Raw genomic sequence first — 25,466 nt, forward strand, 5'->3', positions numbered from 1 at the left:
TTTTACTTCGCCCGCCTAGAATGATTGTATTGCATTTGGCAGAGAATCATGTTTTCAAGGTTTGTTCGTGTAGGAGGACTTTCTTTTTACAGTTGGGGACACACAAATACTGCTGTTACATTTGTGCAATAATTTGCTGTGACTATTTTGCAAGACTGGTACAATTGCTATATAATGTCTTGTACTTTAGAAGATATTTGAGTATGTCTTCAAATGATCTGAGTCCTAATTTACATTTTTCAAACTTAAATTTATGTAAGTTTTTATTTTTAAAGTAAGTTTTTATTGATTTTAGAGAGAGAGAGGAAGGGAGAGGGCTAGAGAGGTAGAAACATTGATGAGAGAGAGACATCGATCGGCCGCCTCTTGCACGCTGCACACTGGGGATGGAGCCCACAACCTGGGCATGTGCCCTGAGCAGGAATTGAACTGGGGACCTCTTGGCTCATGGGTTGACACTCAACCACTGAACCACGCTGGCCAGGCCCTAATTTACTTTTAAATTAAAAAACAAAAATGGGCCTAGCATAGATTGAACATTCTCTGGACGCCTGGTAAACAAAAGGGAATCTGTGAAATGGACAGGGGTAGGTACTGTCACCACCACAACATGAGCGTGTGGAGCCTTGTTGGAAGGGAAGTCTCCATTCAAAAGGACTTGTCATTGTTGCTTCAGTGTCCCTTCCTATTAGTTACTAGTTAATTTCTCAGTCGGCACATCCATAAGAGATGTGGTGTCTAACCCTGTTTTTCATTTCCTCTTTATTCCAGAAGCCTCCCCAGCTCTCCGAGGATGATATCTGGCTAAACCACGAGAGGGACAACTGTAGTGCCAACCCCCTGGATGCTGTGATCAGCCCTCTTCCCTCAAATCACAAAAACATGGAAATTGAGGTCTCTGTTGCAGAATGTAAAAGTGTTCCTGGAATCACCTCTGCTCCACATTCCATGGACCACCCGTCCCCTTTCTACTCGCCCCCTCACAATGGCCTCCTCGCTGATCACCATGAATCTCTGGATAATGATGTGGCCAGTGAGATCCGATATCTAGACGAGGTGCTGGAGGCCAACTGCTGCGATTCATCTGCGGACGGAACTTACAACGGCACATCCTCCCCGGAGCCTGGCGCAGCCATCCTGGTGGGCAGCCCGAGCCCACCTGCCCACACCGCCGTCCAGCCAGAACCCACTGAGAGAGCAGCCGGCAGGCAGGTGCCTCCTCACATTGAGCTCAGTAAAAGCAACTCTGACACCATGGCGGAGGGTGACAGAGCCAACGGCCACTCCCCTGACCAGCCCAGAGATCTGCTGGGGGACAGCCTGCAGGCACCCGTGAGCCCCAGCTCCTCCACCAGCTCGTGGTGCTCGTCCCGAGATGGGGAGTTCACGCTCACCACGCTGAAGAAGGAAGCCAAGTTTGAGCTGCGTGCCTTCCACGAGGACAAGAAGCCCTCCAAGCTCTTTGAGGACGACGAGAAAGAACAGTACTGTGTCCGAAAAGTGAGGCCTACGGAAGAGATCCTGGAGCTGGAGAAGGAAAGGCGAGAACTCATCCGGAGTCAGGCCATGAAGAAGAATCCTGGCATCGCGGCCAAATGGTGGAATCCGCCCCAGGAAAAATCCATCGAGGAGCAGCTGGACGAGGAACATCTGGAGTCGCACAAAAAGTACAAGGAGCGCAAGGAGCGCAGGGCGCAGCAGGAGCAGTTGCTGCTGCAGCAGCAGCCCCCGCCGCAGCTCTGCACAGCCCCCGCCTCCGCTCGGGAACCTTCCGGCATGGCCGCAAAGACGAAGGAGGACATCGTCACAGAGCAGATCGATTTCTCTGCTGCTCGCAAACAGTTCCAGCTCATGGAGAATTCCAGGCAACCATTGGCCAAGGGCCAGAGTAACCCCAGGCTCTTCTCCATCAAGCCCTTCTATCGGCCTCTGGGTTCAATCAACTCAGACAAGCCACTGACCATCTCGAGACCAGCTTCCCTCGGGGGTCCTGCAGAAGACGGTGGCACATCAGCGGCCAAGGGGCAGAAAGCCCCCTGTGCCCTGGAGAGCCAGTCTCCGGGAGGAGGCCAGGGCAGCTCAGCTCCTCAGGGGAAGGAAGGGCCCTACAGTGAGCCCTCCAAACGCGGGCCCCTGTCCAAACTGTGGGCAGAGGACGGAGAGTTCACAAGTGCCAGGGCCGTCCTCACCGTGGTCAAGGACGACGACCCTGGGATTTTGGATCAGTTTTCCAGGTCTGTCAATGTCTCTCTGACCCAGGAGGAGCTTGACTCTGGTTTGGATGAGTTGTCAGTGAGGTCCCAGGACACCACTGTCCTGGAGACCCTGTCCAATGATTTCAGCATGGACAACATCAGCGACAGCGGGGCCTCCAACGAAACAGCCAACGCCCTCCAGGAAAATTCACTGGCTGATTTTTCTCTGCCCCAGACTCCCCAAACTGACAACCCCTCAGAAGGCCGAGGAGAAGGCGTCTCCAAGTCCTTTAGTGATCATGGTTTCTACTCCCCTTCGTCCACGCTGGGAGACTCTCCGTCGGTCGATGACCCCTTGGAATACCAGGCTGGTCTCCTGGTTCAAAATGCCATTCAACAAGCCATAGCCGAGCAAGTGGATAGAGCTGGGTCTGGAACCAGCAAGGGTAGAGCAGAACAACAGAGACCCAAAGCAACTCTGGAGGAAGCCGGGACTGGGGCTCCTCGCTCCGAGAAGCCTCAGAGCATGTTTGAGCCACCTCAGGTGTCCTCTCCTGTTCAAGAGAAAAGGGATGTATTACCAAAGATCCTGCCTGCCGAAGACAGGGTGCTCAGGGAACGGGGACCCGCCTCCCCACCGCCCGCGGTGCAGCCCAGTGGCCCGATAAACATGGAGGAGACCAGACCAGAAGGGAGCTATTTCAGCAAGTACTCGGAGGCCGCAGAGCTGAGAAGCACAGCCTCGCTCCTGGCCACTCAAGAGTCTGACGTGATGGTGGGGCCCTTCAAGCTGAGGTCAAGGAAGCAGCGGACTTTGTCCATGATCGAGGAAGAGATCCGAGCAGCCCAGGAGAGGGAAGAGGAGCTGAAGAGGCAGAGACAAGTCTTGCAGAGCACCCAGAGTTCCAGGGCAAAGAACGCCTTGTCGCTGCCCTCCCGAACATCGTGCTACAAAACCGCTCCCGGTAAGTGAAGCGCCGCACACAGAGGCAGGTGTTACCGGTTGATTTCCGCTTTCAGGTATCTATGTGGATTCTCCTCTGTGCGTGGCTGGAATAAGTGTCCAGGCTACACAAGCACGGGGACTTCAGCATTTGGTTCATGCTACGGGAGTGTCAGAGCGTCCTCTGGAGGAATCCTGAGCCTGGATGGTGTGAGCCATTCCCCAGAGGAATGGAACGCAGTAGGTCTGTCTCATTATTCTGCTCTGGTCTTGGTTTAGTGCAGAGGATTGTTCTCTTTTATTTGAAGGGGCTGCTTCTTGGCAATGGGAGTGTGACTGTGTGGGACCCATGTGGACCGTTGGAGTCAACAGCTTGACCCTTAGTGTCTGTAGTTAAATCAACCCATCTGATTTGGGGGATGTGCTCTACTAACCCCTTCTGATGCGAGGTCCCTTTCCAACAATGACAGTCATGACTTGGTGTTGCAGAGTGACCCAGAGAAGATGCTTTTGTCCGTCTTCTATATGATTGGCTTTGCTTTTCATCCTCACAAAGCAATTACTTTGGAATTAGGGGTGGTCTCATCTATTCATGTTCTATGATCCATTTAGAGAAGCTGAGTTGCTAGATAAAAAGGCAGGTCTTTCATCCCCTCTCATTGCCTGGGCAGTCCCTTTCTTGAATACTTTGTGTAGATGTTTGATGCTAATGATATGGCAATTGTTATTGCTACCATTATGAGTAACAATGTAGACCAGTAGCTTTTATTTCCCATTTGGATATGATGACAATTGGAGACCCACACATCCTATCATGGAGAGATGCTGCAGACAGTGTGGCCTCAGCTAGTCTGTGAGGTGTTTGTTACGGGACTGTGCTGACGTAAATACAGACAGTGAGAGTAAGTTCTGGAAACTCTTGGAGCAATTTGATATTGTCCTCAAATCCAAGTGTGGGACTTCGTAGTTTTAAAAAGTATTGGCCCGAAATAGACTGGGGAGGAGAAAACTGTTTCTTCACCAGAAATAATTTAGAAGTATTACCCTATTGTGTATTTTAAATCTTTGTTGTTGAAAGTATTACATATGTCTGCTTTTATCCTGCATTGACCTCTTCTAACAGTCCTTCCAACTCTTAATCCTGTCTTGACACTTGGCTTCCATCAAATCTACAATGATGCAAGGGAACTCTTTTTGTTAATAATTTTCAACCAAAAGAAAAGTTCCCAAGTTTAAATGTCTTTTTTATTCTGAACGATTTGGGAGAGATCTATGTTTTTGCTTTTAGTTTCCCTCTTTCAAAAATGGAGGATGATAAAGTGTCTATTTTTAAAAGGATACAGTCATTTCCAAAGAACAATTATTAGAACAAACATCTGGAAGTTTTATCTTACTGGTTCTGATGTGCTGTTTAAAGGAAGGAAGAAGTTCTGCATAAATAGGGTTTGTGTTACATTTGTTCATACAGAGGTGAACAAGGCAGTTCCTGCCTTTGGGGAACTTAGAGTTCAGGAAGAAAAACAACCCCAAACAGAGGTGGAAATTTCATGGCAGAGAAGCACGGAGACCCTTGGGAGCACACAACACAGAAGACCACCTCAGTGGGGAGAAGGGAAGTCTTCCTTTCTTGGGAAACTTCTCCACTTTGAGCTGAGGGAGAACTCAGGCTCAGGGGGTGCAGGAAATTATTCCAGGAACAATTTCTGTAGGAAAAGCACCTATCGAGGCCCCAAAGGAATAGAGAACACGGCACATTTGAGGTGTTTCTAGAAGGTCTGGGTGGGTTGGAGGAAGAAATCTAAAACAAAGCAAAATTGATTGGAGCCAGACAACATTTAGGTTTTAGATGTTATACTTTATCCCTTGGCCGGTCGGAAGCCAAGGAGGACTTTCAGAAGGGTAATTATCTCCACACAGCTCCAAGCTGTCCTGCCTTCATGCATGAACTGATGGACTCGAGGTCTTCCTGCCTTTTAGTGAGTTCATTCCACCGGCTTCTATTGAGCTCTTCCTCTGAGTGAGCACTTCTGAAGTCATGCCGCCAACTCGACAAATGACATGTGTTAGGTGAGAGGCCATGCTCCCAAGAAGGAACACACGTGAGCCTCCTGCGCATGGTACTTAGAAGCAGAGCGTAAAGGAAGTGCTCCGGCAGGTGTGCAAGCCTGATTTGAAGGCGTAACCCACTCACTGCTGGAAGACTCCCTTGAGGAGGGAGTCTGGGAGGACAACCCAAACATTGTATTGAAGTTAACAGTGTAGACCTTTTCAAATGTCTTTTCAAATTTAGGGTGTCAGCGGACAGTTCTCACTATTATTAGGTTTCCTGGTTTCACTTCCAACTTCTAGGCCTGACAGAGAAACCCAGATACCTAGGTGAATAGTTTAGGGGGGGTGTTTTTTTTGGTTTGCTTTTTTTTTTTTTAAGTTTAGTTTTTGAAATAGTTTCTGTTTTCATGCCAGATGTTAATTTGATCTACCAAGTCAGAGAAGTTGCCAGATAAGGGGGACATTATTGAGCGTGGTAAAGGAGAAGGTGTGGTATTGAGTCCCATAACTTAGAGCGTCCATCTCTTTTAATATGTGGAAAGATGTGATAGTGATATACATATTATAAAAATAAAATTTCCAAGCAGTTTGAACTTCTGTTATCAGTTTGAATCACAATGCACATGTGATGATTGTTACCTTATTATAAAGATTATTGGCTGGATCTCTTTTCTTTCCTCTTTGTTATCTTCAAATATCAAAGGAAAAGTCCTAGAAAGAAAAAAAAAAAAAAGTTGATGTCAGCACAATATTCACGAAGCAGAGCTTGGTGACTCGTTCCATGTGTAATATCCCAGTGAGGGATATGTCTGCTGCTGTATTTCCTGGACATTCTCTGGTGACACAGCCTAATCATGGCTATGACTTACCAAGACCTTAAAGCTGTGACCTATGCTAGTTATTTCACACACATTTTCTGTTTAATCCCACAACAGGCCTCTGAGATTTAACACAAATTATCCAAACCCTTGAAGCCAGGTATATTCAGATTTCTTATTTTATTTTAGAAAATCCATAAAAATGTATATTCTGTTATTTAGAAAAGCAATGCAATGCATATACTGTTATGTAACACACCGAGGTGGGGTGTGGGGCAGCACGCCTCATGAAATCCGATTTCTGCCATAAATCTTAAAAAGAGTTGGTTATATTAAGTGGGAAAAAATAAAGGCTAAGAAGAACCTCATGCTGCTTCATGTCAGGTTTTGCTGCCAAATAAGTTATGACAAAACTTGGTTTTCAGAGCTTTTCCTGGAGTTTGGAATTGTGCATGAGGGATCGTGGGCCTGTAACAGTATTTCCTTTTCTAAGAATTAATATAGAGCCCAGAGAGACTAAGTAACTTGGTCGAGGTCACCCAGTTAGGAAGTGGCAGAGCCAGGTTCAAACCCAGGTTCATTTGACTCCAGAGTCTGTATTTTGTCTACACCCTTTCTTGTCCTCTGCTGGACCCGCCCCATGCCCTTGAGGCCCATGAGGTGTGTGGTAACAGCTCTCCTCTCCACCTACAGTGATTGAGCTATTTCCTTCTGCCCTCTCCCAGTGCTTAGGCCTGGCCCTGCATTTCCTCGGTCCTTCTACTGTGGCTCTGGAATCCTCTGCTCACGGTGGCCAGGGTGGGTGAGTTTGCTTCAAGAGGTCATGAGACTGTGGTATCCCAGTGACCCAGAATGGTTCCTTTGTTTTTTTGTTTTGTTTTTTAGAACTAAATCCCAATGCTCCAAATTACAATAGGCCAAATTGCTGGTGCTGCCCGAAGATCTGAGTGATGGTGGAGGGGCTAGCACAGCCCACGGCAGCCCAGCGTCTGGCCTGGTTGTTCCGAGTTCTTTCTGAAAGTTCCTTCCCCAGAGGGAAGCTCAGCCATCCACTCCTCACAGGCTCATTCCCTGAAATCTTTGCAAGCACTGGGTACTCAAGCAAGGAATCACTTTCTTAATTTGAGGACGAGCAGGGATAGGTGTTTACTCCATTAACTGACTGTGTTGAGAGAGGGCCGAGGTCACCTGAGTTAGTTCAATGGTGGTCTTTGGCTCTTTGAGATTGATCCTTCTGCTTGGACCAGAACCTCCCTGAATTTTATTTCTCTGAGCCCCCAAAATATGTTCATTTTTTTAAAAAATTCTATTTGGGACGGAATGGGTAAGAAAAAGCTAGAGTGAAGCAGGGGGTGAATGAATGAAATGAAATGTAATGAATCAGGACTTCTCAGATTACAGAATTCAGTTATTTTTGGACGTTCCATTCAGTGGTTTGAAAAGGGCAACTGCCATGGTTGAAGCTGCATCTCACTCCTGAGAAGGCCCCTGTCCTTTCTTCCGTGACAAGACTGTGCTGGTGGCTTCTGGGAAATAGAACTTCGGAAAACGCACATTTCTCACCATTATAATTCCCTTCTGTGAGCGGGTCCTGTTGTCACTGCTCATTGTGCTGGGTCTTCTGATACATCCAGGGGTCTGGGCTGGCTCCCAGGGGGGCTTATCCCTTGCTGGGGACACCCCATGGCGTCCTTGTGCCTTGCCCTTTACCCCACGTACCAAGTTAGGAGATTGGCTTCTGAAAAGTCAGACTTAACCACATGCAAAGAGAGATGCAGTCTTGAGCTGAGAAAGAAAGGATGAATCAAAGGACTGAATTCTTGCAACATCCCTGCTTTACGCCTGGTAAGAAATGTGAGCTAATCAAAGCCAGGCTGGGGAACAGGATGTCCCTATGACTGCTGGAGTTCAGGGAGGATGTGAGTGTGCCTCTCACAGCCCTGGTGGTTGCTGTGTTCCCTACGGAGCCTGGCATTTCAGATCCGTTTGATCTTGTGAATAAGCTGCTGCATAAGGGGTGGAGTGGAGAATGTGAAGGACAGGCCATTAGATCCCCAAGGAATACATTTATATTTCGTGTAAGGTATTTCTCATGAGCTTGAGGAAAGCATCAGACGTTTCCCAAAACGTGGATGCATCTGACGTGAGAGCTATCCTCCATTACTCAGATATAAACTCACACTTTGTGTGAAAAAGCTGGTCAAGAAAATTATAGACCTAAATGTGACAGCCACTTCTCTGGGATTATATCCAAAGCTCAAATCCTGACTCCACTGCTTCTAAACCTCAGCGTCCTCACCAGTAAAATGGGAATAAAATAGCACCAGCCGCATCAATCGGTTTGGACAGTGCCTGGCACACAAAAGGCTCCCAGACAGAGTTACTATGGTGGTTGTTGTTGTTAGTTACCTCTCTGTTTTAATAAAAGGCGTGGACCACCTTAGCACGATTACTTATGAGTCACTCTCCTGCCACTGCAGGAGAAATTAATGGCAGGATATGCATTATAACATTGCTTTCTAGATGGGATTTTTTTTTTCACTGTTACTTAGAATTAAAGTTTCTCTTACAAAATCTGAGTTCAGGAATTAGTTTTCAATAGCCAACTATGATTTCAAAAAAAACCAAAGTCCACCGTTGAGTGCATTGGGTGACAATAAAATGACAAGTGTAACCATAAAAACATTCCCCTTTTGTTTTTATCTTTTTTTTTTTTAACGAAAGAAAAGGAAAGGTTTTAATCTGCGTCCCCCGGCGACCCATGAACCCCAAAGACAGGGCCAGTCGATTCACGCCAACAGGGAAGGGGGGTTTCTTTTTATACAGGTGTTTAATGAGGGGCGGGGGCAAGAGCTGAGGAAGTTCCCACTGCGGGGTCGGCAGGGTATTCAGGAAGGAGTCAGTATCTGTGTGGGAGTTGTTCTTGTTTTTATCTTTTATGGGTAGTAATCTTCACACAGCCAGCCCACCCTGTTGGTAGAGATGTGTTTAACAAAAAGATCTTGGAAAGGGAATTACTATTTACCACGATTTTCGTGCTTTTAAAAAAAAAAAATATATATATATATATTTTTTATTTTTTTGTTACTGATTTCAGAGAATATAGGGAGAGGGAGAGAGAGATAGAAGCCTCAATGATAGAAAGAATCATTGATCGGCTGCCACCTGCATGCCCCCTTACTGGTGATTGAGTCTGAAATCCAAGCTTGTGACCTGACTGGGAATCGAACCATGACTTCCTGGTTCATAGGTCGACCCTCAAGCACTGAGCCACACCAGCTGGCCGGGCCACTTTTTATGCTTTCTGGTTCAATTAAATGTTTTCTGTGTTGGGCTTCCCCCGGGGGGGAAGCAGACCTCTTTCCTTCTAGTGTTTGCATCTTCCAGTTTTGTTCATAAAGGACCCAGTATCAACAGCTCATCGACACCCCGCTGACCTTTAAGTAATGCTATTGGGGTGTTTCTCCAGGCAGGGTATTTCTCATTCCTGAGCTCGGCTTCTAATGTGAAGATTCAGATCACCTCACCGCGTTCTCCCACCGCGGGGCCTTCAGTGGATGAAAGACAGGGACCAGCTCTCGGAGTAGGGGGGTCACAGCTGCCGCTGCCCAAGCCACGCACACGCACACCCACACCCACACTCGGGGTCTGACAGCAGGATCTTCCCTTTGAGAGGAAATGAAACTGCAAATGCAAGTCTGATCTCATTTCTCTCTGAGCTCATTTCAATGACCCGTGGGCCATTTTTGATGTTTGTCACCTCGCCCCAGGGCTGGGTAAAGAAAGGTCATCATGGAAGGAGGCCTGGGCCCAGGCATGTCATCTGGTGGGCGTCTTTGTTCGCTTCAGTTTGTTTTTTAAATAGCATTCCCTAAATGAGTGGGTGCTGCCTTTTTCTTTGCTTTTGAAAAAGTGTAGAAACAAAGGCTCTTTGAATTAAGATCTCAAGACACCATGGAATATAATAATCACCAAAATCCTCATGTTTGACCAAATTAATTTTCTCGACTTTTGGAACCCACATTCTTGGCTCTTTCGAATGGAGTCCTGTTCCTACAGGAGGCGTGTTTGGGCCGACAGGAGTGGCGACAGCTGTGTTCTGAGGACATGCAGCCCTCGCTCAGGTTCCCTTGGGTGGGAGGACCGCGAATTTTTCTCCCCGACTCGCCAGCACGGCCTGTGGCGGATGCCCCAGGGAAATCCGTCATGCTTGGGAAGTCCAGAACTGCAGCCAAGGCACGGCTTGCTTTCTCAGGCCCAGAAGTGCTTTAACTGTTCATAATAAATAAACAGGAAACGCAAGTTCGCATTTCCTAGTGTTCTCTTCCACCCGTGAGAGACAGCACTTACTGATTTGGAGCGGAATTCTTTGCTCCTGGGCCTGCCTCTCAGTGCTCAGCCGGAGGGCCCTGTGCCGGGACATGCTTCTCTGAGGCCCCGCGGAGTGTCCGCTCAGCAGCCCTCCTGGTGCGTGCTGCCTGGCGACATGCGGACGCTTGTGGATCTGTTTAAAGCGAGCAGCTCTCTCGACTTTTCTGAGCATGACTATATTTTAAAATTAATTCATGCTTATTGTAGGGAAAAAAATTAGAGAATAATGCTAAAATCACAGTGACTCTCAATGCTAACCCATTGCCTGCCTTGGTGTTTTTTTTTCTGTGCACATATGTGCATGAACGTAATATCGGGTTTACATGTACATTCATTTCCTATTGCTGCTGTGACAAATTACCACAAATACAGCAGCTTAAGACAACACATATGTATTATCTTATAGTTCTAGAGGTTGGAAGTCTATGATGTGTCCTTTATGGACTGATCTTTGTCCCCCCCCACCCCCCCGCGCCCTCCCCTCCCCCCCCCCCCAAAAGAATTCATATGTTGAAGCCTTAATTGCCAATATGGATGGGATCTGGAGATGGATCCTTTCAGGAGGCAATTAGTGTTCGATGAGATGAGGGTGGGGTCCTCATAATGGGATTAGTGCCCTTATAAGTAAAGCTGCCAGAGAGCGCAATCACTTTCTCCGCCAGCGTGAGGCCATCTGCAGGACAGGACAGTCCTCACCAGAGCCCAACCATGCTGGCCTCCTGATCTCAGACTTCCAGGCCCCAGAACCATGAGAAAAAATGTTTCTTGTTGCTTAAGCCACCTGGTCCATGGTATTTTGTTAGGGCAGCTCAAGCAGACTAAGATAGTGTGTTTCTGGGCTAAATTCAAAGTGTTAGCAGGACTGTGTTCCTTCTAGAGGCTCGGGGAGAGTTTATTTCCTTCCAGCTCTAGAGGCCACATGAATTCAAGTCCTTTTGCCGCATAAGGCAACGTATTCATAGATTTGGGGGTTTAGGGTTTAGGCATCTTTGTGAAAGCCATTATCTTACCTACTCTTGTTCGCCTCATGCTGATGGGGTTTGTACCATGAGCCATGCATACTCTCTTGCTTTCTTTCCCACAGCTAATAAGAGGTGAACCAGGGTTTTGAACCCAGGGAGTCCAGGTCTGGAGCCTGCACTTTTAAAACAACTGCAATATATCTGATTTTGTAACCTGGTGTTTTGTTTTGTTTTTCTCTTTATATATTTTGAATAGTGTCCCACGACCCTAACTTTTTTTAAAAAATCTGACTAAAACATGATTTGTAATGGCTAACTATATATTCCACCATAAAAGTGAGCCATTTCACTTTAACCATTCTCCTGTAGTCAGATATCCTGGTTGTTTCCACATATGTACTTACTGAAAAATGCAATGGTGAAAGTTTTAGGCCCATACTGATTTGCTGAACTAGTGAAGTTCCTTGGGAGCTGGTTAAGTGGTATAAGCTAGAAAAAGGTATTCCACAGACGTTTCCTTAGGTTGTAATAGGGAGATTCCAAAACATATTAGCACCAAACCCTCGGTGAAGTCCTCTAGTAAAGAAACCTCTCTCTCTCGTTTTTAAAGCTTCCTTTAACCCGTGCTGTGCCCCAGGCCTCCGTGACCAGTGGCTGTGTTTGCAGCATTGAGTACTACCTTACCGAGCTTAGCTTTGGACATAGTTTTGGAGACACGGCTCTGGAATCATCCCAGCCAAGTGGAGCTGCTTACCCTCAAACACCTTGAAAAGCTTAAGTCTAAAAGTACTCTAGATGCAATAGTTTGAGCAAAATCATGTTTATAAAATTAACTCGAAACTGTTTTCTACCCTCCACTCAGAATCCCAGCCTAGCTTTGTTCTGCTGGTTCCTCTGGCCATAGAGCTCACGGGGACCTGCTCCCTGCTCTGTCAATATCAGGTGTCAGCCTTTGGCTAAGACCACCTGGTCTGCCCCGAGTCTGTGTGACACTTTCCATTCATGTTGTTTCCCAGGAACCATGACTGGGGTCCTTCAGGGGAGCTGTTTTGTAGAGTGCTCAGCCTGGATGTATGTCATTGAAAATAGAGCTCACTTTCAGCTGTCATCAGCTCTTCAGCCATTCGCCAGGTGAACAAACAAAAATGAGAGCGAGTTTTGATGAGGCCGGTGGGGATGGAGCCTGGAGGTACTGGGGAGGTGCTGGGTGAGATGCATGACAATGAGCACCGGAGATGACCCATCACTATTTGGGGATCCTAACAGGGTATGTCCTCAGGACTAAGACATTTCTAGGGTTCCTGAGACCATAGACAGGGATGAGCTAGACTCTCCAGGCCTGAGGCACAGACCATTTGAGTCAATTCATGTAATGATCCCAGAGGCCCAAACAATGGTGGTGTCTGGGGTGTCCCACCGGGGGAAGAACATGAGATGTTTTTTCACCATCCTAATTGCAAGGACTGTTGGCTGTAGACTTCTGAGGAAGAAGGTGGGTGTGGAACAGGTCCAGCTACAGCTTTGTAGCTGTCTGTGTGATTCCTAACGTGGTTAGAATTCCAGTGCGTGGTTTGAACCATATGGGGCGGTGGGGGTGGGGGGGGGGTGGGGGGGGAGGGGTTGCAGATCACAGAGCCCAGCAGAGAAGCCTGGCCAAGGGGATGGGGCGCAGTGTCTCCTTTCTTTGGGGACCTATGACAGCTCCTCCGGAGGCTCTGATGTGGGCTTGGCTGTTTGAAACTCTCAACGACTTTCTCTTTGGAAGCCGCTGCTCTAAACCTGCTAAACCAGTCTTTCTTTGCTGTTACGCATGCGCCCTCTAGTGTCTATAAATGGTAAAAACTTGCTCTGGGGACCAATACAAAGACGTAAGTCTAGAATACAAAGACAGAAGCAGGCAATGTCTCTAATGTGTAATGATTAACCACTTCTCTATACTAACCCTTTGCCCTCTTTGCAATTCTCTTTCAGTCTACATCCATCAGTGTCATTTAGGCATAATCAACATGATTTGGGTTCCAGACCAGACCTAACTCTGATTGCTAACAGCTAATGTAACTTGGGCTGGCATTAGCATCTGAGCCTCCATGGTCTAAACCGCTCACAGACGTCCTGGCATCCACCTTGACTACACCCCAAGGTCATTGTGAGGATCGAGTGACGTGAAGCCTGTTAATAAAATGCCATTTGCATGTGGTGGTTATTACTTCAAAGCCATTGAGCCTGTGATTCTGTAGACCAAACTTGTTTTTTAGTTCATGTGCTTTGGTGAAGACATTTAAACTCTTTTCCTCAGATCCGCCATGGGGAATTCTGCCCCCATCCGCAAGCGTTGAAGAAGTGACTGCTGTGTGTATTTCATCATGTCCTAATGGTTCATTCAGCAAACGTGAGCTCCTACCACAGTGGGTGCTGGGATCCAGCAGTGACCGGGACGGACCAGGCCCTGCCTTATGCAGTTTATATCCAGATGAACTAAGGGGTTCATAAATGATTGAGATGGTCCCTATCCTTAGGTGACTTTGCAGCTTGCTTGAGAAGAGAAGCTAAAACAACCAGATAGGATAGAAGTCAGCATGTGAAAACGGCTTTCACAGAAATATAAACAAAGTGCCTGAAGCAGGGGCCTGACCGTGGTGTGTGTGAAAGGGTGAAGGCAGGGAATATAGACTGTGCTTTCTAGAAGTTTAATGCTGGGGGAGTGGTTGAGGGGAGGTAATTTGGACATTTAAGAGGTCAATTGGAAAATAATGACGACCAAACTCGGCAGCTTGGTGTTTATTTCTAGTTCTAGAAGAATTGCAAACATTTTATGCACACTACCCACAAATTGCTCTTTCTCATTCTAGGGACATTATTCTTTGAGATTCCAAATAAATAGTAACTGGGCAAATTGGATGCTTGCTGTTCTAAATGTTAACTTAGTCCTTATCCCTAGCGTCTGGGGTAGGCTGCTCTTATCACACTCACTTTACAGATGAGGGACCTGGGATAGAAAAACAGTAAGTGACTCGCCCAGGGTTATTTGGCTGCTAAGCAGTGGATTCAGACCCATGCAGGCTGGCTCCAGGCCTTGCATGCTCACCTCTGTGCTAAATTGTTTCTCAAACCTTCATTTAAAAAGTCAATCTGAAATTATAGAGACCTATCTTAAGTATGCAGAGGTAATATTACCTGATTGATTTAAAATATTTCAGTCTTGCCATTATAAACTTTTGAACAATAATAGATACAGAGGCAGAGCTGCCTCAAACGGATTGTCAAGCTGCAGCGGGAAGGCCGGGGAGGGTTGGGGGGCAGGAGGTAGGGGGGTAAGAGATCAACTAAAGGACTTGTATGCATGCATATAAGCATAACCAATGGACATAAGACACTGGGTGATAGGGGAGGCTAGGGGACTGTCTAGGGCGGGGGGATAAAATGGATACATATGTAATACCCTTTGTAATACTTTAAGCAATAAAAAAAAAATAAAAAAATAAAAAAAGAGAGAAGGAAATCAAAAAATAAAAATAAAAAAAAATAAAATATTTCAGTCTTGGAAGGAAGGAAGGAAGGAAGGAAGGAAGGAAGGAAGGAAGGATAGGTGAGGCGGGTGTGGTAAAATCTTGATAAGTGTTTAATGTATTCGATGGGGAGCCATTATAGCATTCCCTAATAAAAAATGGAAATCATTGCTAGCAGATATGATAAATTTGAAGTATTTTTACCTTGCTGTTAATATCAAAAGACTTTTTGTAAATGACTTGGGTAATTTAGATCAAGACAAGGAGTTTCCCTAAGTTACTAGTGTGCAGGTGCCTCTTGCAGATAAAGTGCCCTGTTCTGTGTATGAAAAACAACTTTCCACCTCGTTGTCAAATGCGAGGGCCATGCTTTTTCTTTACACAATAAGGGTCGATCTTCTTGCCAGATATATTTGATAGAATAGCAAAATGACTGAGTTAGAAGGGACTTCACAGACAACTTCTTCCAAAATTCTCATTTTGTAGCTAGGAGAACTTAATGACCCACCCAGGATTAGATAGCCAACAAGAGGTAATTCATGGAAGAGCAGAAATAAAAACCTGGATATCCTGAATTTTAGGGGGCTTTCCAACCCCCATCAAAAGCAGCTGTACCCAGTAAGAGGCTGTAGCAGCCCCCATGGCGATATAGACCCCAGTTTTCACCTGTAGGACCTTGGCCAAGGTGAAAGTCTGGGGAAGAAGAGGAAGGAAGATGAGTCAACTCCAGCTTGGGACTGGAAGGGGTCAAACGGGCCTTTAACCTTGACAGTTTCCAAACTTTGGACTTGAATGGTCCCACGTGTTTTGTGTGTGTTTCACATTCCTTTTTCTTAGACGCTTCATCTCCCACAAAGGGCATAATTGGAACTTCTCAGAGGTGCATCTGGGGCTCTGTGGTGATAAAACCACCCCTTGATGGGCCAAAGTCAGGGCCAGGCATGGCCCAAGAGGGAGGAATGCAGAAGGTCTTGGTGAAAGTGCCTAGAGTCACCACACCCCACCACCCTTGACCTGGTCTTACCTGAAAATCCCTGTAAGGCATTTCCAAAGTCCACATCTCACCTTTCCCAAGTCTGGTGCACGCCTTTCCTACGACGCCTAAGCTGTCTTTGTTGGCATGCATTCCTCAACGTTTGAGGGCTGGGCAGGGGTGTCTCAAACCTGAATGCTTTAGGACCGTGGCAGGTAAGGTAAATGAACAACGCTGGCCTATTAAGACTGCTGGAACCTGGGAAGAACAAACCTAGTTCTCATTCAAAGGTCCTTCAGCGCTGACTGTCCACGCCTGAAGCTTGGGGCAGGTCAGATGGTAGGTGGCGGCTTTTGATAGACAAGAAAGAACCTGGTGAGGGGACCAGGAGACCTGGGTCCCATCACTGACTCCTGGCAACCTCAGCACAGCCCTCAGAGGTGGGTCTCTACGGCTGAAAGGTGCTGCCCCCTCACAGTCTCATTCTATGACCTATGGCATGTCCCCAGAACTGGAGCCAGTGTCTGTCTGCCTAACCTGTATTTGCAAACTTCCCAACGGGCCTCTTACATCTGACTTTTTAGCACTGGGTCCCTTGAGGTCGTTGTTGGGTTGTGACATTGGGTTGTACTTTGGTCCCTGTAATAAAATGTCCTGCACGTAACCATTGATCCAGTACCACGATGTCGGCGCTTGATTTTTTTTGCCCGTTTTCTCCTCTTTCTGAAAGCAGTCACGAGCAGACAAGCTTAGAAAGGGTGTTCTCTTCGTATTGTTTCAGGGAAAATAGAGAAAGTCAGACCTCCTCCATCCCCCACACCTGAAGGCCCCAGCTCGCAGCCTGACTTAGCCCCCGAAGAGGCTGCCGGATCCCAGCGGCCCAAGAATCTGATGCAGACCCTCATGGAAGACTATGAGACACACAAATCTAAAAGGCGCGAGCGAATGGATGATAGTAGTGTAAGTTCCTTCTCCTTTCCTCTTCCACGTCCCCGAGGGAGAACGGAGCGTGCCGTGTAGGGTGTTGCCGGCCAGTAAACTGGTTCCTAAGCCGATTTTCAAGTGTGTGGTTTTACACGCCTGGAGGCGGGGTTGGGATTTTTGTCTTGTTTCTCAAAAACATTGAGCAGGCAAGGAACGTGCCTTTTTCCTGCCAACTGTAATTGGAGCCCTCTGGCCATGGTAGTGTGTGGATGTTTGGTGCAAGAAGGGAAGAAGGTGGAGGGGCCCTGAATTCACCCCAGGCACCAGGGAGCCGCTTTCTGCCCTCGCTGCCTGCTCTGTCGGGTTTCATTTCTCTAGAGAACTCTGATGGTGCTATTCCTTCAACGTCTACTCTGGGCAGTCCCTAGAAATGTTACTCAGTGCTCACACGATTGCATGCGTTTGGGGCTGTTACCAAGCCTTGCATTCAATTTAGCATGAAAAGAGCCATTTAAAATGACGGTTAAAAACCACACGGCCACCTGCTCCCCTCAACCCTGAGAACTTCGCCTGTGATGTTCACATGGACCATGAAGGAAGTCATTTGCTCTGTGGTTTCTTTCTCCCATAAGAGACATGAGGGCTGTGGTTCCACAGCCAGGAGCCGGGGATCAGCCTGAGGGGTCCACGCCAACCTCCTAGGAGTCTGCTGGCCTCGGTCTCTCAGCAATTATTGAGGGGACTGCCTCTGCCCCCGGTTACACTTAGGTCACAAATAGCTTGGGTCTGTGGAGGATGCCACCCAGTTTACCTGGGACAGCCCTGGTGTAAGCCTGTTGTCCTGGTGTCACTATTAACAGCATCCCCTTCCACTCTTAAAAGTGCCCCGGTTTGGATGATAAACTATTTGTGCACCTTAAACGTGAGAGCTGTGGGGCTCACAGTCAGAACTCCAGGCTGACCTGTCACCTTTCACGGCCGGCCCGTTGACTAAGTTAAAGGATTTCCGCCTCGATGCTCAATGTGGCTTTCACAATAGGTTGGTAAAGAAAGCCAGCACACCTGTGACAGCTGGCTCACCTGGCAGCACCCCGGCTCTCTCCTTGGGTCTCCCCGGAACTCCTCCGGGTCCTGACTCGGCTCCCCCATCAGCCCTATTGCACCGGGGAGGGGCCTGGCCCTCTGTGGCTGCTGCAGACTTCCCTGAGCCCCATAGGACGTTCTCTGCCCACCAGGCCACGTTAGCCGGCCCCTTGTAGCCCCACTTAAATTATGGAGTTTACCTTGGGGTATCTTCTGCAGCCTGTGACCATTTTGCAGCCTCATGCTAGAAAAATGGCCGTTTCTTTCCTCCAGGGGTTCCAGCCATGCACCAGCCGCGCTAGGGAAGTGGGCCGAGCGGCCCCCTCACATTCTGGGGGAGAAGGGGGAGAACTGATGGAACCGCTTTGCGTGGGCGCCACGCGAGTGTTTTCTTACCGGTAGCACCCTAGGTGTCTCTCGTGTGTGCCTATCGTGTCGAGGTGCAGACGCTGCAGGGGAAAACCCTCGCAGAAGGAAGAGCCTGCTCTCAGCCCCTTTCATAGCAGAGGCGGAAGCCTCTTTCGTGCAAACTCTGGCTCTCGGGCAGCCACCCCGGGCGAATGCCAACCAGGTGGGATTTCCCCCAGCACTGGGGCAGCTCCTGGGAATCGGGGTTTTAATATACTGGTTGCTCTTCACCTGTGCGGCGAAGTGGCAGCCTCCTCGCTGTTTTTCTCGAGTAAATAAACATTTCATACAAGGAGGAACCCTACTAACTAATCAAGTTGTTACTATCCCCAGATCATGGATTCAAGGCCCAGTGTTTTTCACTGTTCCTGATATGACAAGAGAACCAAGTTTGTCGTTGGAAATTCTTAGGAACAGAACAAAACACTCCCCCATAGCCCCTTTCAGAGACCCACATAGGGAAAAAGCAGACTCAGATTGCTTCTAAAGCAATCTGAGCCCCAGTGACCCCACTTCCAGCCCTTTTCATTCAGGGGATCTTTGCTATTGTGCCTGCGTCAGTCCCTGGGGAATATTTGAAGTTCACCTGCCAGAACAAACAAGCCTTCATTTGCTTCCCTGGCTGATCCGTGGCCCCTTCGTTAATTGTCTCTGATCCCAGAAGGAGAATAAATAGGAGCAGATGGGTTGCTTGATGCCTGAGTTGTGTGACTGGCTTCCCTGCCCCTAGAAGCTGTAGTTCTGTCCTGGCTCCATTCACACACGCTCTTCTCTGGGCAAACGATGGCTTCTTAGATTCCCCACCCTCTAAGGACCTCCCATGGCTCACCTGGGCCCAGTGTCACCCCGGCACCCATATTGGTGGGCCCATCTGCCAATATGCCTTCCAAAAACTCACTGAGGAGCCCCTCACACATGACCGGGACCCAACCATGGGCTTGTCCATAGGTTTGTTCAATTCAACTCTTTGTGAATTGAACAAAAACAATTCGTATTTGCTGTGCTTCCTAAGGAGAAGGCAGACTTACCAACAAAACAGGGAGACTGGGATGTATGCATTGTGATACATTAGACACCAGGGCATTAACGAGCATGAAGTACAGAAGGGAGAGAAGACAGAGAAGCCCCCCGGAGTCGCACCTGCAGTGCTCATGAGTAACTTGCCACCCGACCTGCGAAAACTGTCCCTCGCCATCAAAACAGGTGTGGCGCCCCCCGCCCCAGAGCAGCACTGGTCTCTGGAGACCTGTCCCCAGCTCAAGGCCCTGACTTTTTCACACTCTGTGAAAATCACATGCAGGATAGGCGGGGAGGCCTCTGGCGCCTGGAATCCCTGCGGGGGGGGGGGGGGGGGGGGGTGACGTCTGGGATGACTGTACAGCATTCGGTGGGCTTTTCATGGTCCTGAGCTGCCCCCTCTCCTGCTGGGAACGAGGTGAGGGCTCAGAGGAGGACAGAAGGTGGAAAATTAAATCATGGACTTTCTCATGGAACATCACTCAGCAGTCACTGTCGGTGACAGTGAGTCGACTGTGGGGGTTCTGCTCATTTTGCAGCTGGTGAAAAAGTCAGTGACAAAGAACCAGAAAAAAAGACCTTTTTCTCAAAAATGTATCCCCATCTACCATCCCTGTTACCATCTCAGAGCAGGTGCCCACAGTTCGCATCCATCTGGGCTGGCTTCCTTGTTCCGCACGGCATGGTCACCAATGAGTGTCTCCAAACTGGAGGCTTCAGCCAGGCCCCACTTCCTAATGGACCTCTTGGCTGCTTGGGGTAGGAGAGTTGCCCTGGGCTGTTTGGCAGCCTATGCAGGGCCTTTGTGAGAATGTTAAAAAGGCACCCCTTTTCCTCTGTGGGGACGCAGCCTGCCCCAGCCACACAGTAGGTGAGTGGAGTAGGAGGACTGAGCTCCAACCCCGCCGATCCCCTCCCCCACCCTGGTGCCTTTGTGCAGCGCACACACCACACACCCAAAGGCAGCCGTCCTGCTCTTATTGTGGGTGTCTCTTATCTGAAAACCTTCTGTGGAAATGTCCCCTTATCCGGGCCTGATGCCATCTCTGCTCCACACAGCACATTCTGGACTGGTGAATCACAGTGTTCTCAAGGGTTTCTGGGTGACATGCAAAAGAAGGACATTCAGGCAAGTGTTTTTCTGGCCAGTTGTTTCCACAGCTTGACCTGAGCCTCAGGAAACTGTGGGTTGAGTCAATGATGCCCTTGAACTTGGTGGATTGCTTTCTTTCTTAAAGGGAAATGCTAGTCCGAGTCTAAATCCAGCCCCTCCCTCACTCCTAGCACAGGATCTGCTCTGGGTGAGCGTTCCCTGTGTTCTCTCTCTCTTGCCCGGAGAATAGGTGCCGAGGACTTTCAGGCATCGTTGCGTGTCCTGGAATGAGAGACGGCCTCATCGATCCTCCCGGGTTAAGTCAAAGCTGGCGGCAAGCAGTTGCTGCTTCTCTAAGAATTCCTGGCACATTTTTCTCTAGACGAGGACACCCTTTGGGACACCCTTTGTGGCCGTACTGCCATCGAGTGGTTGAAAGAAGCCCATCTGCCTCCAGGTCCCCCCACAAAAGCTCACCCACAGTCAGTGATGTTTTGCGCTGCCCAGCTTTCTCTTGGGTTCTCACTCACACCCTAGGAAGGTGCAAAGAGGAGAACTCCAAATTCATCCGCTCCTAGCCAGCAGCCTGATCGCTACAGAACTGTCATTTGTGAGTGCTACCTAGAAGAAGCAGTCAGCGATCACAGATCTATGATCTCAATGGTTACCAATGCTAAAGACCAGTGTAAACGCAAGATCACAGTCACAGTTCTGGAGGGGGCTGCCCAAAGTTGGTCGTTCTATCTCAGTTCCCATAACCAGGACTTTTTTTTCCCCTGAGCTTCCTTCTCTTGCAGTGACTTAGTCTCCTACAGGAATTCAAGGATCGTTTCAGTTCCTATGTGAGCACCCCACTCGCGGGAACTTGTCCATGTTCCCTAGGCACCCTTAGGTCAGTGTCAGAGACTGCCTCCACAAACCTTGCATTCGAGCCACCTTTATCCTTAGTTAGAGTCTCCTTTTCATTGGACAACCAGCTACAAGACTGCTTTGGAGTTCAGACATGCCTACAAGAAGAGAAATGGCTCTTTGGATTCTAGCAAATCCAAAATGGCCCTCAGGGACCTGGCTGTGGGCAGCTGGTTACAAAGGCGGGGAGGAGAGATCTTGTTAATTCAAAGCACAGAAAATGGAAGCAACAAATCTTGAATTAACAAAGTATGGCTTATCTGATATTTTTATTAAAAAATAAGAGGGTATCTATTTGCTCCAAAAGATACAGATTTCTAAATAAACTAATATCAGATGAAGCAAGTGTTGGCATGGGTGTGTAATGGTCTCCCGGTGTTACTGCCCTCCTGTCTGCCCCCTGTGGTGCCGGTTCCCAGCAGGGTGGGGGGCGGGGGGGGGCGGGTGGCGTGTTCTGGGAGTGTGTCTCTGCCATGTACTAACCCTGGTCTTTTCCCTCTCTGCCAGTACACCTCTAAGTTACTGTCTTGCAAGGTGACTTCCGAGGTACTTTTCAACTTGTCTGTCTTGGTCTGCCTGCATGCCTGGCCAGGTGCATGCGGTTGTGGTGTGCCGTTTCCTGGTGGGTTGAATGAGAGGGACCGGAAAGCAGTTTGTCTCCGTATCTTTTTCTTCCTGTTGTTTCTGAACTGGGGGAACTGCCTCAACACGTTGGCGTGCACGCAACAACGATACGCCCTGCTGTGCTCTGCTGTGCCGTGTGGCGGGGTGGGGAAGACCTTGCCCCGCTCATGGATCTGGAAGATGTGTTTAGCTTCTTCAGGCACTGATAGCAAATGTAGCCTGGCCTGGTGAGAAAGCAGTGCAGCTCCAGAGGACCGAGTCCTGTGTTTGCCTTAACACAAATCCAGGGGGCTCCATGTCATCGCTTTAGGATACGTTATTCCAGAAGTGAACCATCCCGCTTCCCTTTTACCCAACTGTTAAGTCTGTATTTTTGTTTTGGAAGCTTTGCGCATTGAATTTCCCTAAAAGTCTCCTTTCCCCTACAACTTTATTTTATTTTTTAATATATGTTTTTATTGATTTCAGAGAGGAAGGGAGAGAGAGAGAGAAATAGCAATCATGAGAGAGAATCATTGATTGGCTGCCTCCTGCATGCTCCCTACTGACGATTGAGCCACAGCCTGGGCATGAGCCCTGACCGGGAATCGAACTGTGATCTAGTTCGTAGGCCAACGCTCAACCACTTAGCCACGCCAATGGGGCTACAACTTTCTCTTATACAGATTTATCAAACATTTGCTGTGAAAAAGCATATTTTTCATTTTCCCCATTTTTTAATATTTTCTATTTCCTGTGAGAAAGCATTTCGTATTTTTATTTCTACAGCATTGTATTATTTTTATTTTTAAAGAATTATTTCAAATATACAGAATTGTGGAGAGAATCGTTCATTCATTTGCTCTTTGAGATTTGTTCATTCGTAACGGCTTTTTCAGCACCTACTATGCATCAGGCACTTTTCTAGGTTCTGAGATGAGAGCAGTCAACAAAACGGTCTCAGATGTCATGGAGCAGGCATTCGAATGTGCTGAATGACATAACATGATAAAATAATAAAGTCTGTCTATCCAGCTTTGTCCATTCCTGTCATTTCATAATATGTGCTTACTATTTTAAAAAGAAATTAATATTGCAAGTAGAACGTACCCCTCCTGTTACTTCTCCCAGTTCCCCTTTCTCTCTCTCCTGAGAGGTAGTTAATAGTTGAGTTTGGTGTTCATGCATGTTTTTATACTTACACTACATATGTGTAAATAATGTGTTCTGATTTTGCATGTTTTAGAACTTCCTATAAATGACATCATGTTTTAGTATCCTCCACTCCTTACTTTGTTTTGTCTGCATTGTTTTAGATGTGTCCATACTGATGTTTATGGTTCTAGGTCACTCATTATAACTGCCATATAGTATGCCATTGAATGAACATGTCACTGTTTATTCACCCTCCTAGTGATGGAAATGTAGGTTGTTTCTTGTTCTAAAAAAATTTTTATTGCTGCTACCAACAATGCTTTGCTGGATGATATCATCCATCTCTCTCTGTGCACCTATGGGAGAATTTCTCTCTGTATCTAGAAATAGAAGTGCTGGTTATAGTGCTTACATAGCCTCACATTTACTACATATTGCAGATTATTCTTCACATTGGTTGTGCTAACCTATAGCACAATATACTTTAAATCTCCCTATTTAGCAAAATTATGTATAATTAACTATATACATAAGCTGATGATTACCAGCAATTTTCTTTCATAAGGTATAAAATGAACATTGAGAATATCATTACATGTACCTTTCTCAATGTCTAACTGGTTTTCAGAACCTTAGATGTATTTTTTAGCTTTCAGGTACACCTTTCAGTTTGTATGTGCAAGGTGAACAGATGGCCCGTTTGCACAGGGTAGAGATCCTTATAAAAATGCCTTCTATTTGATTACCACTCTATAGTTTATGAATTCCCTGCACATGATGATAGAAATAATTATTGTTTGAGAACTTACTATACACTGGGAACTATTGCTAAATGCTTCCCATATGGTGCCTCATTTATTCCTCAGGCCAACTCTATACTGTACTTTTTATTGTTCCCATTGTACATGCAAGGGAACTGAGGCATGAGGGTAAACTTTCCCCAGGTGTGACACAGTCACGAGGATGTACACCTACACCTGCCTGGACTTCAGAGTCAGCACTGCCTCCTAAGAAAGCCGATGACGTAGGGCAGTGGTGCGTGTCCATTTTGCAGATGAAGAAAGTTGAGGCACCAGATACCATGAACAAGAACATGTTCCAGAGCTGGAAATAACGCTCAGGACTTCCAATTCCGGTCCAGCACTGCTGCTCAATGCCATGTGACCACGCACTGCCCAGAAGAATCCTTTACTTATAACTGTAACAGATTTGAAAGCATGCTTTTTCCTACTGATATCTTATTCTTAGATATTGAGTAAGTGGCCATGTTATGCTTACACACAAAACTGTGTGACATGGCTTATGTGCTTAACCGACTGTGTCCTACATGACAAGTCCAGTTGTCCCTGCTGACACTCTGGGAAGTCGGTTCATTTGTCAGAGGGGCAGAGAAGCAGGTTGAGATGGACCCCCAGGATCTGCTTATGTCTGGCTCCCAGCACTGCCTGTCCCCTGCATCTCCTAGCTTCGCTGGAGTTGCCAGCATCACTGTTGCTGTCAAAATGATTGTTCTCAGAATAAGCAAAGCCTTCCTTGCTATTTGGATTATCAACCAGGGTTGGCTCTGCTGGACTTTTCTGTAAAATCAGAAACTTCGCACCCTAAGCTAATGCCACAGTAGATGAGCTGGCTGGCTTGCATGGGCATGCTTTGGGTGGAGTGTCATGTACTCGACCATTTCTCACATGTTGGCAGCCTACGTGTTATTCAGCTGGGTCTCATCTTGATCAAACCAAAGCCGGAAGTGATTCTCCCCCCACCCCCTCGCCCCTCCGCCCAGGAGCCCACACACTATCCTAGGGAGGGAGGCCCTACCCTGATGGGGGTGAGCTGACTCGTCCTTGATGTTGTCACCTTTCATCTCACTTATTAGCACCTACGGCCCTCAAGTTGCATCAAAATGCTCAGGTTGCTTTTCATCGGCCTGAAAAGCTATCCCCCCCCCCCCCCCACACACACACTTAATGTCTCCTTAAAGCTTAATTATACTAAAGTAGCCTTTCATGATACAAATATGATCACAGCTTATATAGATCCACAAAGCCTAATGGATAGAGTTCACCCTGGCCCAGTTGTTTGGCGTGGTTCTCTAGTTTGCTTGTTTACAATGTGACTAAGGCAGTTGAGAGCTGTGCTGTCACTACTAGCTGTGAGGATATTTCAATGAAAATTAATTAAAATTAAATATTTAGTTTCTCAGCCACACCAGGCCTATTTCAAGTGCTCGGCGCCGTGTGTGGCTGGCGACTACCCTACTGGATGGCCCGGGTACAGGATATTTCTGCCGGACAGCACCCATCTGAAGACTTGATGCAGTCAAGTCTCGTTCAAAGAAACTTGCAGAACGTTTCAGGGAAATTAGTCATCTATATTACTAACTGTAGGTCAAATAGCAAAGGGACTTTGGCTATGAGTGCACACCCAAAACCTCCCACCCCCCACCCCTTTGCTTCCTCC

General features: G+C 47.5%; 1 protein-coding gene across 10 annotated transcripts in view; it reads left to right on the forward strand.

The window, feature by feature from the left end:
• PALM2AKAP2 (PALM2 and AKAP2 fusion) overlaps positions 1–25,466 on the forward strand; it is a 282,463-nt gene that overhangs the window by 252,925 nt on the left and 4,072 nt on the right. For 6 of the 10 annotated variants that reach the window (XM_059657607.1, XM_059657613.1, XM_059657609.1 and 3 more), the window contains 3 exons: positions 772–3,160; positions 16,599–16,777; positions 21,759–21,797. In XM_059657607.1, coding sequence (XP_059513590.1) covers positions 772–3,160; positions 16,599–16,777; positions 21,759–21,797 — 2,607 coding nt within the window. Of the gene's footprint in view, positions 1–771; positions 3,161–13,309; positions 13,552–16,598; positions 16,778–21,758; positions 21,798–25,466 lie in introns of those variants that run through there. The other 4 variants (XM_059657608.1, XM_059657614.1, XM_059657610.1 and 1 more) reach the window with 3 other exon arrangements.

The sequence above is a fragment of the Myotis daubentonii genome, chromosome 11, assembly GCF_963259705.1.
Source record: "Myotis daubentonii chromosome 11, mMyoDau2.1, whole genome shotgun sequence".
Classification (NCBI taxonomy): domain Eukaryota; kingdom Metazoa; phylum Chordata; class Mammalia; order Chiroptera; family Vespertilionidae; genus Myotis; species Myotis daubentonii.